Genomic DNA, 16,412 nt, shown 5'->3' on the forward strand with positions numbered 1-16,412 from the left:
TCCCTGCATTCTTAGGAACAGAGGCACCGCTAAGAGCCAGGGTCCGCCGGAGGGGTGAGTATATCAATATTTTTTATTTTTATTATTTATTTTTTACATGAATATGGATCCCAGGGCCTGAAGGAGAGTCTCCTCTCCTCCAGATCCTGGGAACCATACGCACCGCACACTTCCGATTCCGATTTCCGATATCGCAAAAATATCGGAACTCGGTATCGGAATTCCGATACAGCAAATATCGCCCGATACCCGATATTTGCGGTATCGGAATGCTCAACACTAGTGCTGCCGCATTTTTTCTATTTTTCAGTGTTGGTTCCATTTCATTGCTTTTCCTTCATGCGAGCACCCCTGTCATGCTATCAGGCTCTCCATTACACCACATATAGGCTACAGCCGGCTTCAGGTTGACAGCTGTGCTGCTCTTCTTTTTTCTTGTATAGAACTATTAAAGGAGTCATCCACTATTTTGTTCCCATTGGTGCTCTGAATTAATGCTTTAGAATTTTTTTGTAAATATATTTATGTACTTATCTAGTTTTGTTCCCACTGTGCATGTAAGGGTCTCAGGATATTGTATGTCTTCATCCTGTGATGTTACTTCTGATAGTTTTTCCTTCCGGTTTCAAATAGAAAGTCACACCGACGTCACTTGAAGGGCTGTTTCAACGGGGATATGGTAGTCTCTTGGTGTATGCGCGAACTGCAGTTGAGACAGCCTCCTGTCTAGATCCTTATGTGAGAGGATAAGTCACTGCCTCCCACAAGATCAGAACACTCTGTTTCTTCTGTCATCATACAGATCTGATTGATTAAAGAGAACTTCTCTGCTAGATTTGGTAAAAAAAGAGGTAATATTGACCTTAGATCTCTCGCCTTTCCCATTTCTATGCTGCTCCTCCTCTGTAGGCTGCAGTGATGGTGTCCTCAGCTGTCCTGACACAGGAGAAGATGACATCGCACCAGTGATCTGCTACATTCAGTGATTAGCTGCAGCGGTCACATGTGCTTGTGACAGGATATTATTGCCGCAGTAAGAAACAGATAAGTGAGGCTCGTTTTTTAATCATTCAGAGCACGGTTGTACTTTGCATTGTAGGGTTGGAAATGTGCTCTGTGGCAAAGAACCATACAGTGCAGCGCCACAATCTGTGTGTGGAGCAAAGACTAATCTTCTTCACCGGGACTGGCTGTGAAATTGTGGCAAATGGCGGATAGTCTTGCCACGCAGCACCTTATAAACGCCACCTGAAATCCACACCGTGTAATGTAATGAGCCATGCACACGTGTGCTCACCACATGATGTGGACAGGCTTCCGTTGTAGGACAGCAAGCAGAGAACTCGAAAATCAGGAGGAATTGATACAAAAATCATTGAAAACTTTTACAATTTTTGAATTAGCTTTATCTGCCGAAATCATAATACCCCTTTGAAGAGTGTTTAAGGAAATTGGTCACTGGGTTTTTGCCCTGAGACCCTGATTCCAGTGATGTGTCACTTGCTGTGCTGCTTGCTGTAATTTTTATAAAATCACAGTTTTATCAGCAGGAGATTATCATGAGAGAACTAGTAAGCCTGCTACCTGGTAGTCCCCCATTTATATTAGCTTTATATAACCCCATTAGGAATAGTTCCGATAAGTTCTGAAAGAAAGAAGCACAGGATCACATTGCTGCTGAACATCAGGTAAGCATACGAAGAGGAGAGATCCAGCTTCAAATAGTAATACATAGGAGTAAAATATCTTCTTTTATTTGGTGATTAAAAATGTATGTGTATGTGTAGCACCTTGGCATAGGTGCGTTTGGGGATATCTGATGTACAGACGAGAATAAAGAAAACCAAACGCGTTTTGAGCGCTCAATGCGTTCTCAGACTTGGTCTACTCTGTACTCCTTGTCCCCAAATGCACCTATGCCAAGGTGCTACACAGTGTTGCCTTTATATACATTTTAACCACCACATAAAAGAAATTGTACTTTTCTGTATTTCTGTAAGAAGCTGGATCTCTCCTCTTTGTATACTAACCATGTCCCCGCCACTGATTGGCCGCTTTCTGCCTATACACAGAGCATTGCCAAAAGATGTGTACGGAGTTACACAGAGCTCAGCATTCAGAGATCTGTAGCAGATTAAAGAGGGATTTTATCAAAGCTTCAACAAGCAGCCTGGTAAGTGACACATTGCTGGAATCAGGGTCTCTGCCCCTTCATCATGCTGCTCTCAGATGGAATAGTAAAATCTGGTATCCGATTCTCTTTATCGACTCTTCCCCGGCAATGAGCGCCCCTTCTGTGAATGAATAGGTATACCGTCTAGGTTGTAGAACGGACTGTTCAGTACTAATGAGCGGTACTGTGTGGAGCTGTATACAGTGATTACGGCTTTTCCTCGCGTTGTTCTTGGTTCTGTTGGTGCACAGCCAGCAACTCGTCTGTATCCCGAACAAACACACCACGGGGCTGTCAACAGACGACAAAAGCCTGTCACTTATTACCCACAATGCCTCGCTTGTGCTGTTGATAATCCGAGATCTCAACATGCTTCTCATTCTTCCGAATTTTAATTTTATGTAAATGTCCATAATGGGTCCATTTGGAAATTATTCCCCTGTTGCAGAAGCAATTTGCAGTAAATTGGTTGCTGTTTTACATGGTAACGTCTTGATTTGGGGAAGTGTCGCTGCAAGCGCGTAAATAACGAACTAAAAGGGGACTCATTTGTCTTTCCTGCAGCCTCTACAATAAAAGAAGACTTGGTATTTTACCCCCAAATATAGGGTTATGTCTCGAGCCCTCACTGATAATTATACTCGCTCCATTGTCCTACAGTCCCCCTCTTACTTCTCAATTTCCCGTTTGTTCCTTTCCGCTAATCGCAGGGACCCTGTACGTTTTCTGACCTTTACGGTAGGTTTAATCTTACACGCAAACTAAAATGCCATCAAAATTATCTGCCATTTGGTATGCAGGGTGAAATTTCTCACAGCTCAGCACTAGCTGATGGACGAGAGCTTAATTAGCCCCCTCCAAAACATCTCGTTTGACCTGGAGCCCCCCGGTAACACATCGCGCCTCACAAACAAAAAGATGGTGGAGGCAAATGTTTTCCTTGTAATTCACGTAGCAGTTGGGATTATTCGGCGGCTCCTGTGATATTTATGTTCCGGGATGAGAGCAGCTTTAATGCGCCTGTATTTCATGGTTAAAAATAACTAGTTATTAAAAATGCAATTGCTCTCGCCACAAAAGTACATTTTCCACTTTATTATCTTATTTATAAGCGCTGTATGGTGCGGCATAGTCTGGGAGAAAGGGAAAATCTCAGCACTGAGATCTCGTACGGAGTGCGCTTGCCTGAAGAGCCCAGCAGTTTCTTTTCACTCGTGTGCATATAATATAATGGATACAGGTTATATAGGTATATTAATTACTCACAGATCCATTCATCCTTAAAGTCTGTCAGTAGGATCAACTCTCCTAAGTTGTCTAAATGGGCATGCAGGTCATAGGAAGGTGAATAAAGTGATATCTTCATATCTGTGATGCGATGTCTTACACACGTGTTCAAAATTGCTGGTACCCCTCGTTTAATGACAGAAAAACCCACAATGGTCACAGAAATAACTTGAATCTAACAAAAGTAATAATAAATAAAAAAATCTATGAAAATGAACAAATGAAAGTCAGACATTGCTTTTCAACCATTCTTCCACTGAATTTAAAAAAATAAAACTCATGAAATAGGCCTGGACAGAAATGATGATACCCTTAACTTAATATTTTGTTGCACAACCTTTCGAGGCAATCACTGCAATCAAACGATTCCTGTAAATGTCAATGAGACTTCTGCTCCTCTCCACAAGTATTTTGGCCCACTCCTCCAGAGCAAACTGCTCCAGTTGTCTCGTGTTTGAAGGTTGACGTTGACTTCTCCAGACGGCATGTTTCAGCTCTTTCCAAAGATGCTCATAGGATTTAGGTCTGGTCTCATAGAAGGCCACTTCAGAATAGTCCAATGTTTTCCTCTTACCCATTCTTGGGTGTTTTTAGCTGTGTGTTGCAAGACCCATGACCTGCAACTGAGACCAATCTTTCTAACACTGGGCAGCACATTTCTCTCAAGAATCCCTTGATAGTCTGGAGATTTCATTGTACCCTGCACAGGTTCTAGACACCCTGTATCAAATGCAGCAAAGCAGCCCCAGAACATAACAGAGCTTCCTCCATGTTTCACAGTAGGGATACTGTTATTTTCTTGATATGCTTCATTTTTCCGTCTGTGAACATAGAGCTGATGTGCCTTGCTAAAAAGTTCCATTTTTGTCTCATCTGTCCATAGGACATTCTACCAGAAGCTTTGTGGCTTGTCAACATGTAGTTTGGCAAATTCCAGTCTGGCTTTTTTATGATTTTTTTTTTCAACAATGGTGTCCTCCTTGGTCATCTCCCATGAAGTCCACTTGGGCTCATACAACGACAGATGGTACGAACTGACACTGGTGTTCCTTGATCTTGAAGTTCTCCTTTAATCTGTTTAGAAGTTTTTTTTGGATCTTTTGTTACCATTCCTATTATCCGTCTCTTTGATTTGTCATCAATTTTCCTCCTGCAGCCACATCCAGGGAGGTTGGCTACAGTCCCATGGATCTTAAATTTCTGAATAATATGGGCAACTGTAGTCACAGGAACATCAAGCTGCTTGGAGATGGTCTTATGACTTTTACCTTTAACATGTTTGTCTATAATTTTCTTTGGCTCATACAGTGACGGATGGTGCGATCTGACACTGATATTCCTTGAGCTTGAAGTTCACCTTTAATCTGTTTAGAAGTTTTTCTGGGCTATTTTGTTACCATTCCTATTATCCATCTCTTTGATTTCTCATCAATTTTCCTCCTGCGGCCACGTCCAGGGAGGTTGGCTACAGTCCCATGGACCTTAAATTTCTAAATAATATGTGCAACTGTAGAACATCAAGCTGCTTGGCGATGGTCTTATAACTTTTACCTTTAACATGTTTGTCTATAATTTTCTTTCTAATCTCCTGAGACAACTCTTTCCTTCGCTTCCTCTGGTCCATGTTGAGTGTGATACACACCATGTCACCAAACAGCACAGTGAGTATCTGTAGCCCTATATACAGGCCACTCACTGATTCCAAGATTGTAGACACCTATGATGCTACTTAGTGGACACACCTTGTCCCTTTTGTCACATTATTTTCAGGGGTACCATCATTTCTATCCAGGCCTATTTCATGAGTTTTATTATTTTTTTATTCTGTGGAACCATGGTTGAAAAGCAATGTCTGACTTTCATTTGTTCATTTTCATAGATCTTTTATTTATTATTATTTTTGTTAGATTCAAGTTATTTCTGTGACCATTGTGGGTTTTTCTGTCATTAAATAAGGGGTACCAACAATTTTGACCACGTGTGTATTCCAGGAAAATCCATGTTTTTCTTAATATGTAATGTGTTGGCTGTTAAGATCTATGGGCCGAACATGGGTCTCCCTGAGTATCTGGTTTTCATTTTTATTGGGTATTTTAAAGCCGTATATACACTCCAGATCTTATTATTAATGAAAGGGGGCGTTAAAGCCTCATCCTGCAGTACATCACTTCTTTCATCTATATACAGCCTCATTCTGCAGTATATCACTCCTCTCATCCATATAAAGCCTTATCCTGCAGAAAAACACTCCTCATCTATATACAGCCCCATCCTGCAGTACATCACTCCTCTCATCTGTATAAAGCCTCATCCTGTAGTATATCCCTCCTCTCATCCATATAAAGCCTTATTTTGCAGAAAGGCTATGTGCACACATAAGAAAAGAGGTGCAGAATTTTCTGCACAAAATCTGCATCTCCTGGCAGAATCCGCAGCCGTGGATTTGCCGCGGTTTTTATGTGGATTTTGTGCGGTTTTTATGCAGAATTGATGCGGATTTTGTGCGGATTTTGTGCGGATTTTCTGCGTTTTTTGCCACTGCGGATTTTTAACATGGAGGGGTGCAGAAACGCTGCAGATCCACACAAAAGAAGTGACATGCACCTCTTTGAAATCCGCAGCAATTCCGTACTGATTTTTCCGCACCATCTGCACAGCCATTTTTTTACCCCAGGATCCTTTCTCCACTTTTATATTTAGTTGTTTAACTGAAGTCAGGACATACCTTCGACCTCCTGGAGAAGTTCCACTGGATCCCGGAATGTATGTGATTGGCCAAACCATCGTTTGTTGACCGCCATCTAAAGTGTATGTTGGGCTTTGCTCTAGCTAACTTCAAAATTAAGAATGGCGTGTTTAACATCCATCTTAATAAATAACCCCCTATGTATCCAATAATTGAATCTGCTGTAATATTCTGTTACGATGTTCTATGGGCAACTAGACAACAAACACATAAGAGCCTCTTTGACACAATGACACCATACATACAATCACTAAGCCAAATAATAAGACACATGATCCTCTTACAGGAGGATGCATACGTTATTATATACAAGTATTTCCAGTGCCTTCCATAGAATAGACTATAATATGCTTTTACCCATCCAAACGTAGAATTGTAGTAATGTTTCACTTGACCTTGTGCTGATGTTCACCACATTCATGCACACTCATGAAACACAAATCATTGGGCCATAGATTGGTTTCTATAAGAATGATCCTTCGTTATAATGGTGTCACCTCCATTTTCATACTTCACATGAGGTCTTCTCCCTCTTCTCTTCACATGAAGGCTTCATTGCTTTGCTTTCTTACACCCTATGACCAAATTCCAAGGAGGCTTTTGCTTTTTATTTCACACCTGCCAGCATGTTCTGTGAAGCGCTTGTTGCCTCCTTCCTCTTGCTCTTCGTTGCTGAAAATCAGTTTTCCTTGGTAATTAAAAATGAAGAGGTTAAGGGTGTAAGCCCAATAGCCTACTAATGAGGCCTTCTGCAGCTACCTTGTCTACTCTTCACCGGTCCTCGGGAAGGCTCCGCTCCTTGCAGAAGCTGTTTACTCGGAATATGAAAGCCTTTTCCAATCTTACGCTCCTAACATAAAATGTAGATATGGGGTGTGGCCACTTACGTGGAGCGCTAATTACCGTCGGGCCGTGAGCTGAATGCAAATTCCACCTGGGATTTGGTGCAATTTAACTACGTCTCAGAGGCATTTATCTAAGGAGACTTGACAGAGTATTACACACTGAAACTGTTTATTTTAATGGTTCCACGTTTCCCAGAATTTAGAATAAGGGAGGTTTGGAGAGCACAGATAAGAGGTAAGTGGGTGAGTGGAATATATCTGAAAAATATATTAGATCAGTAAGTAAGAGTCCCTTCAAGGCACTAATTCAATGTCTGTGGATCTCAAGGACAATGATACCGTAAATCAACTCATTTTCATTCTCTGTAAACAAAAAGACTTCACTGGATTGGACATGGGATGAAGACAAAGTGACGGGTCACCTTCAGGTGATTTTGTAGTGCCAGGATTACTAAACACATAGCGCCGTTTCTCTTTCAGTTGCATCTTTCATGTGGTTAGGCCAATTTTTGTTATCCCCAGCTCATCTTTCACAAAATAAAGCCTTTTTGTTTTGGGATTCACATTACCAGATAAGATTAAACACTGAGCCTGGTACTGCTTGCATATGCTTAATTGCAGGGGCGGACACAGACAAAAGTGGGCGCCTGTGTATTTGGGCCAAAAGTTTAAAAAACAAAAGAGTACAGCAGCACTCTGTAACTGCTAAGAGTTATGCAAACATTGAATATATGAAATTTGAACTGCATTAATACTAAATAAAATACACTTATAAAAGTGAAGGTTCTAATTCATGAGAGCCCACCAGCCATGACAAGGCGTACCTTTCTTTGATAGTATTTATCAAACTTGCTGCTCCCGGGCTCAAAGCCTACAAATTTAAAGGGCAGGTAAGATCCAGTATTAATTTAAAACAGCCTTAGGGCTCATGAACACGGCCATATTCTTCATCTGCTATCCATAAAAAAAAATATTGCACTTGGACCAATGTTTTTCAGTAGGCCATGCAGGATGAATGTTTTTTTTTTTCACTGACTGAATCTGCATGTGAAAAAAAAAAATTACAGCATGCACGATTTTCCTCCAAAAATCAGATGAGACTGACATTCAAGTCTATGGGTGTGGGAAAAGAATCACATGGCTCAATCAGCCACTGTATAGCATTTCTACTGATACATTGCAGTTCTGTGACATGAACCTGAAAATGGTCTTGATAATCGTGGCTGGTGGGCTCTCATGAATTTCAACCTTCATGATAAATAGCTGCTGAGTAAAAAAACTGACAGCACACAGATGACAAGTGAGAAAAAATTGGTCCCACTTTTCTGGAAGAAAATCAGACTGATATTTTTTGTGACCCTAGCCTTAGGCTGATAGGAGAAGTGCTCAGTCAGAAAAGGAGGCAGTCAAAACCTACAATACTATGTTACAAAAAACTGCCCCGCACCTCCAAACAGAATAATGCCAGTGTGAACCGGTGCAACCTTCTGCAACTGGATAATATACAAACAAAAGAATACAGCAGCACTCTGTAAGCGCTAAGAAGTATGCAGACACTGAATATATGACATTATTACTGCTATATGGAATATACTTATACAGTCCAAAAGTTTATCATAATGAACAGTTTCACCTAATTTGGGGGTGCAAGTGGGTCCCCAGTGCGCCTGCACATGTTGCACCAATGATATGTCCACCCCTTCTGAACTGCCATGAGACCAATTTCATAAAGGTTTCATACAAGGATGGGCAGGGTTTGCCAACCCATGAGTCACTGTTTGCGATCAGGACCACTCCTGTCTGTAGGTTGTAGTATTCATTTTAATTGGACTGAGCTGCAATACCAAATACAGCCACAGACCAGAGGGGCGCTCTATTTTTCTACCCTTACACAAACCCTTTTATTATAATAACTGGTGGCATCCAATTTGTGATTCTCTCTGTCTATTGCATAACCCCATCTCTCGATGTGCCCTGGTAGCTTGCGAACATTGATTTACAAGAGAAGATGCCACACCGGCACTCTGCGCTACTATGAGCGTTAATGCGTTCTGCGCGTGGCACCGAGATCAGGGCACAGCTGCAATAAAGCAGCCTCGCTCTCCACTTTTTGGGGGCTGGCAGTCTAATTGCAGAGGTGAAAGTGGTCCAGACCTGGGGGAAGACGCCTGGGGAGCTGTATAAGAAGCCAGCCAGCAATAAAGGTGATTGTGTGGGATCTGAGTCACAGTGAGAATGTAGTCTGCTTTGTGGTTGGCTTTCTTCTGCATAAATAGTATTTCAATCATACACGTCTTGGCAGAGCAATTGCCGAGAGAAGAATCCGCCTAAAGCCCTGTTTTCCTAAATGCTGGGTAACTTTCCCCATTGGATTCTGCAGGAGATGTCACTTGTTCTCACCAGTGGGCGATTTAGTGCTGCATTCGCTGACGTCTCCATCCGCACATGCAGATAGTGACCTAATGTGGGTTTAATAAATATTCATCACCGGCCCCCCACCCTGAAAGAAGCTACCTCTTCTGGAAGCTAATTGCCGCTCTCTGGATGCTAGCTCAGCTTGTCATCCATTAGACTGCAGAACATTGCACCACCATGACAGGCCTGAGCCCAGTGCAGACCGAGGACATCATTCTGCACTGCCAAAGTCCATGCTTATTTAGGATATTATACGTGAGAACTAAATTGTTCTAATATAAAGCAGCCAGCAATCATTGCACGCTACAGACAAATTTGTAAGGAGTGCATGTCATTCCCCACGTCTCTCCCATCACTCGGTGACTAAGAGCTCCATCACCTAACACGGGACATACTGTAATTATATAGGTTTATGACAGTGATGCCTCTCGTATATAGACATGATTTTTTTTATGCTGAGTGGTTTTGAAATCCAGCTAATGCATCAGTCAGTATATAGAAAGTGCGACAGCACAGTGTAAAAAAAAAAGTAGGACTAAATTCTCACCGGAGATCTAGACGTCCCACCATGAGAATACAATACATGAGAGATCAGCTTTGTATTTAGTATAGTTACTGCAGGTGTTAATTGGCTGGACGTTTTCCTTCAAGGAGGACTTGTAATCTCTCCTGACATATCTGTCGTTGTAATATTCCCCATGAAATAATAATGTTGGAGAACATTTTTTTTTTAGTGCTGTATATGATGGCAAAATTCCTAATCATGGTCTCCCACAGCCCCCTTCCAGTGTGACCTGAGAAGTGATCATTTTAATGGAAATGGAAGCCCGCGAACCCTTTCCCAATATTCAGCCCCCTGACTCTTAAATTAATTCATACCCAAAACTAGACCCCTATATTAATTCTCACTTCAGATTAGACACCTGAATTAATACAGTTTTTCCACCAGACCCCTAAATTAATTCAGACCCTAAGGCTTCCTTCCCATGTCAGTGTCTTCTCTACTTGTGATGACAGTTTTCACACGTACTGGAGACACTTACACACATAGACCCATTCATGTAGGTGGACATGTCAGTGTGTCTCCACGGACCGTGTGTCCATCAGCAAAACACGCTGACGTGTTTGTTTTTTTATCAGCAGCATGGGCCGCAAAACATCCCACACACGTGCACACTGATGACATTCGGATGACATCCGTGTGTCATCAGTGTGACACGTACCTGCATCTGGGAAAATCCGTACAGTTCATGCTGTTCACAGGCGTCGGGTGCTGAAGGCAGCTCTCAACATTGTTGCCTGGTCTCCCTGAGATCAGCGCAACCAGGTGACAATTATGGGAGTTGTTTTCAGCACCCTCTGTGCATTAAATTAATAATTATAAAAAAAATGGTGTGGGCTCCCGTGTAATTTTCATAACCAGCAGAGGGAAAGCTGACCGCTGGGGACTGATGTTAATAATCTGGGAAAGGGGCCAATATCCCAAATGGGTCCCAGGCTATTAATAGCAGCTCACATCTGTTTGCTTAGCATTTACTGGTTAGTTTATGGGGGACTCCAGAAAAAAATAATGTATGGTCTCCCTTTAATTTGTAACCAGCAAAGGTAAACGTACAGCTGTGGGCTTATATTAAGAGCCTGGGAAGGGGCCAGGGATTTTAGCCCCCTTCCCAGGCTAAGAACATCAGCCCTCAGCTGCACCAGAAATGGCGCATCCATAAGTTGTGCCAAATCTGGCTATTAACCTCGCTCTTCCCACTTGCCCTGTGGCGGTGACAATTTGGGTAACAAGGTTGGTGTTGATGTCAGCTGTTTTATGGCCGCTGACATCAAGCCCAGTAATGGAGAGGCGTGTATGACACCGCACCATTACTAACACTATAGTCAAATGTAAAAATGACACAGACACTGGAAAAAGTCCTTTAATTGAAATAAAGACACAGATTCCTTTATTTGGAATAACCACTCCCCATCCTATTTTTACCATTTGTTACTGTAAAACTAAAAATAATAAAACACCATATTCCTCACCTGTCCGACGAAAATCCTTTTGTCCCACAGTGAGCCCATCTCTGCTTCATCTGGATTGCATGGCTGTGCTGTGGCATGTTCCTACCGCTCAGCCGTGAATCCAGGACACACTGAGCTGAGCTTGGGACACAGCTTCAGTGATAAACGCTAACTTCATTGAGGTTACTGCAGGTAACAGGCAGCTTTTCCCATGGTTAGATCATTGTGAGCCAGCCGATGAACTGCGGTAACCTTCATGGCATCACTGCTAGCACCATGAGAAATTTAAATGAATTCAGACTTCACACTAGAAACCTACATTAAGTTGTTTTCAGAGCAGACCCCTAAATTAATTTTGTCCCCAAACTAGACACCTAAATTACCTCTGACTCTTAGGCTATGGTCACACTATCAGTATTTGTTCAGTATTTTACATCAGTATTTCTAAGTCAAAACCAGCTAAGGTAAAGTATATTCGAAATATGTGCACCAATTCTGCATTTTTACCCACTCCTGGTTTTGGCTTACAAATATTGATGTGAAATACTGACCAAAAACTGATAGTGTGACTGTAACCTTAAAGGGAACTTGTCACCCCAAAATCAAAGATTAGCTAATCCCACCAGCACCAGGGGCTTATCTACAGCATTCTGTAATGCTGTAGATAAGCCCCCGAAGTAACCTGAAATATGAGAAAAAGAGGTTAGATTATACTCACCCGGGGCGGTCCGGTCCAGGGCCTCCCATCTTCTTACAATGACGTCCTCTTCTTGTATTCACGCTGTAGCTCCGGCGCAGGCGTACTTTATCTTCCCTGTTGAGGGCAGAGCAAAGTACTGCAGTGTGCAGGCGCTGGGCCTCTCTGACCTTTCCCAGCACCTGCGCACTGCAGTACTTTGCTCTGCCCTCAACAGGGCCGGAGCCGCAGCGTGAAGACAAGAAGAGGACGTCATCCGCAGCGCCCATCGGATCAGACCGCCCCTGGGTGAGTATAATCTAACCTCTTTTTCTCATCTTTCAGGATACATCAGGGGCTTATCTATAGCGTTACAGAATTCTGTAGATAAGCCCCTGATGCCGGTGGGCTTAGCTCGTCTTCGATTTTGAGGGTGACAGGTTCACTTTAAAGTAATTCAGACCCTACTTTAAATCAGATCCTTAAATTAATTCCTTAGACCCCAAAAACTAGCTAGGACCAAAATCAAACTTTCTAAGCCAGACCACAGATCAGAGTTTCCATCAGAGTTTCCATCAGAGTTTCCTTCAGAGTTTCCATCAGAGTGTGAACCAATTTTCTTGGATGTGGAGAATATGGAAAAAATTGTCTCCATTTTTCAGTTTGTGAAAATTGCACTGCACTAGGTTGTCATCCAAGTGCAGTTTGCTGTTTTCCAGGGACTCATTGACTCGCATGGCCGAGTGTGATCTGAATATCGGATGCGAATTGTGCATTCTATATTTTTTCCTCTGACATGTGCACGGACACATAGAATAATATTGGTTCAAGTGCGATCCGATGTCTTGTCGAATCCTACTCGGACCATAAATATGGTCATCTGCTCAAGCCCTGACACTATTCAGTTAGAGCTGATGAAGGTACTTGCTAAACAGACATGTCAGGAGAGCTCCTAGTTCGTCTTCAGAGGACAGACTTTCCTCCCATGCTTGTCTACATATTTGGTATAACTTTCTAAATGACATCATGTTTCTGGTAAAAGGGGAGGAAAGGAAAAAAGTGCATTGATCTAAATGTAAATGTATAATAAGGTCATAGGTGAATATAGGTGGCACTTGCCTTTTATAAATATCTCTTGCAAATAGGTCACTTGGGACCACTAGGTGTTCAAAGGTGGATTTCTTCTGTGGTCCGTGTGCTGCAAATCCCTGGTAGCTAATACTTCACTCAGACCAAGTAAACATAGGAGTGTTATCCAGTAAACTTTATACCAAGCTATTTGCGCTCCCCGTGGGTGTAGGATCCAAGGCTTCTTATTATTCAAAAAGGGTTTTAATTATTTCTCAAGAAAAAGTACATACAACACGTTTCAACAGTATAAATGTCTTCCTGAGGTATATTGTCAGCAATGACAATGACAATATACCTCAGGAAGACATTTATACAGTCAAAACGCGTTGTATGTACTTTTTCTTGAGAAATAATTAAAACCCTTTTTGGATAATAAGAAGCCTTGGATCCTACACCCACGGGTGCGCAAATAGCCTGGTATACAGTTTATTGGTTAAATGACATCATGGTCATTGAATCCTATTAGGAGGGAACATTCTCCGTGCCTGATCTATCAAGGTTGTTCATGCCGAACTTCATGAGGTGGCGTGCTGGAGTCAGATGCTTCTGATTCATGAACTGTCATAAGCCTCTTCATGAATCTGGAACTAGTGGTGTACACCTTCATGTGTGTCTTGCTATGAATCCTTCTCCAGCCCCCACTCTGGTCACCACACCCCCATCTTGCCCCAGCTTTACTTATTCAGCAGGGCTGGGAGAAACTGGTGGGAAGACACCAGAAGTCACAAAATTAAGCCTCAGCTACAAGTTGTGCCTACGTTTTGTGGTTTTTCAAAACTTTTCTGCCATAATTTTGGTGTGAAACTTTCATGAATCAGACCTTTAGTCTTCACATTCTCCATTGTGTCATTTTTAAAGTGTGGCATTGGCACAAGACAAATGGCAGTGCACACTGGGCTCGGGGGACCCACGGTGACCTAGGCAAGCATGCTCTATTTGTGCCAAACCTAGACTGTGAGATGTTGCCCAATTGCCCAAATATAAATGAGGAGAGGACTGGGAGTTTTCTCAGTATTCTCCAATTTTTTCCCACAGCCCAAACCACAGTGATTGGTTCATTTGTTTCCTAGATCAGTATTCTAACTTCACGAGGGCACAAACTATGATAAAATCAGGAGGACCATGGCTCCCCCCTACCATGTGCCATTTCTAATACTGATGTTAATATTATTATGAGGTGTTAGATAATGATGGAACTGAATTATTCAGAACGTTCCCATATCCCATGTACTAATCACTAATCTTTCTTTTTACAGTTAAATTTAATGGGTGCAATACAGGAACACAGGGAATCTGGTATGAAACCAGCAATCCAGATTTCAAAGTGGGAACAGATGGAGCAGTGTACACAGCCCGCAAGGTTCAGATCCCCTCCAAACAAGCAGAATTTGTAGTGGCGGCTTGGGACCACCAAACTCCAGAGAAATGGGAAGCGGCTATCCACCTACTGGTAGAAGATGAGGCACGCAACCATAGTCAACACCAGGTACTGTAATATCCTATTACTATGTCATGTCAGTGATGGGTTTAGGTGGTAATACATAGATAGATTGGCCTTTGTTCATTAAGACTAGCATTTCATACACCAGTCTTAATGACGGGCATGCAGGAGTAAAGGTACCTTCACACTGAACAACTTAACAACGATAACGATAGCGATCCGTGAAGTTGCAGCGTCCTGGATAGCGATATCGTTGTGTTTGACACGCAGCAGCGATCTGGATCCTGCTGTGACATCATTGGTCGGAGCTAGAAGGCCAGCACCTTATTTCGTCGCTGGATCACCCGCTGACATCGCTGAATCGGTGTGTGTGACGCGGATTCAGCGATGTCTTCACTGGTAACCAGGGTAAACATCGGGTTACTAAGCGCAGGGCCGCGCTTAGTAACCCGATATTTACCCTGGTTACCATTGTAAATGTAAAAAAAACCAAACACTTCATACTTACATTCCGGTGTCTGTCGGGTCCCCCGGCGTCCACCTCCCTGCACTGTGTCAGCGCCGGCCGGCCGTAAAGCAGAGCACAGCGGTGACGTCACCGCTCTGCTTTAGGGCCGGCGCTTACACAGTGCAGGGAAGCGGACGCCGGGGGACGCGACAGACACGGAATGTAAGTATGTAGTGTTTGTTTGTTTTTACATTTACACTGGTAACCAGGGTAAACATCGGGTTACTAAGCGCGGCCCTGCGCTTAGTAACCCGATGTTTACCCTGGTTACCCGGGGACTTCGGCATCGTTGGTCGCTGGAGAGCTGTCTGTGTGACAGCTCTCCAGCGACCACACAACGACGAAACAGTGACGCTGCAGCGATTGGCATTGTTGTCTATATCGCTGCAGCGTCGCTTAATGTGACGGTACCTTTAGATGCACCTAATTCATTTAAAGGCACATGCCGCTTAAAGGGAATCTGTCTCAAGTTTTTGCTATGTAATCTGAGAGCAGCATGATGTGGGGGCAGAGAGCTAGAATCTAGCAATTTGTCTCTTACTGGGCTGCTTTGTGCAGTTTTGTTGGATCCCTGTTTTTTTCTGCTGTAGCTGTTAGAATGCTGAGCTCTCTGTAACCCCACCCACATCGCTGATTGGCAGCTTTCTTTGTACAAGCTGCCAATCAGTGGTGGGGGCAGGGTTACACAGTTTGGCTGGACTACCTGGCACTCAACACTTAGTCCTTTAATGATAATTTTCTGCAGATAAAACATTGATTGTAATGAAACTACAGCAAGTTGCTGAGCGAGTGACACATCCCTGGAATCAGGGTCTCTGCCCTTACATCATTCTGCTCTCAGATTGAATAGCAAAAACCTGCCGACAGATTCCCTTTAATGAACTAGACTTAGGCGCTTCTTCAGTCAATGACAGGTGTAACATTTCTAGTGGAACTTACGCCACAACTTTTGATGAATGTATCGGGCAGGCTTAGCTGTGCCCCACCTGCCCCATGTCCGCCCACTTTCCCAGAGCTGGCCAACACTGGCGTGATAATGGCAAAATCACACATTTGTTTGCCAACGTCGTGTTCCACAAACAATTTGCAATATTTGGAGGTGTTTTATGGTGGTATTGTGGGAAAAACACCTTCATGAATCGGACCCATGGTGTCTATTGTACAGGACATATATGTTCCA

The 16,412-nt window shown here is 42.9% G+C and overlaps 1 protein-coding gene across 2 annotated transcripts in view; it reads left to right on the plus strand.

Annotated features, from left to right (window-relative positions):
* Positions 1–16,412, plus strand: part of CDH4 (cadherin 4) — a 1,009,876-nt gene that overhangs the window by 691,780 nt on the left and 301,684 nt on the right. For both annotated transcript variants that reach the window (XM_077252850.1, XM_077252851.1), the window contains one exon: positions 14,540–14,769. In XM_077252850.1, the coding sequence (XP_077108965.1) occupies positions 14,540–14,769 (230 nt within the window). The remainder of the gene's footprint in view (positions 1–14,539; positions 14,770–16,412) is intronic.

The sequence above is a fragment of the Ranitomeya variabilis genome, chromosome 4 (genome assembly GCF_051348905.1).
Source record: "Ranitomeya variabilis isolate aRanVar5 chromosome 4, aRanVar5.hap1, whole genome shotgun sequence".
Classification (NCBI taxonomy): domain Eukaryota; kingdom Metazoa; phylum Chordata; class Amphibia; order Anura; family Dendrobatidae; genus Ranitomeya; species Ranitomeya variabilis.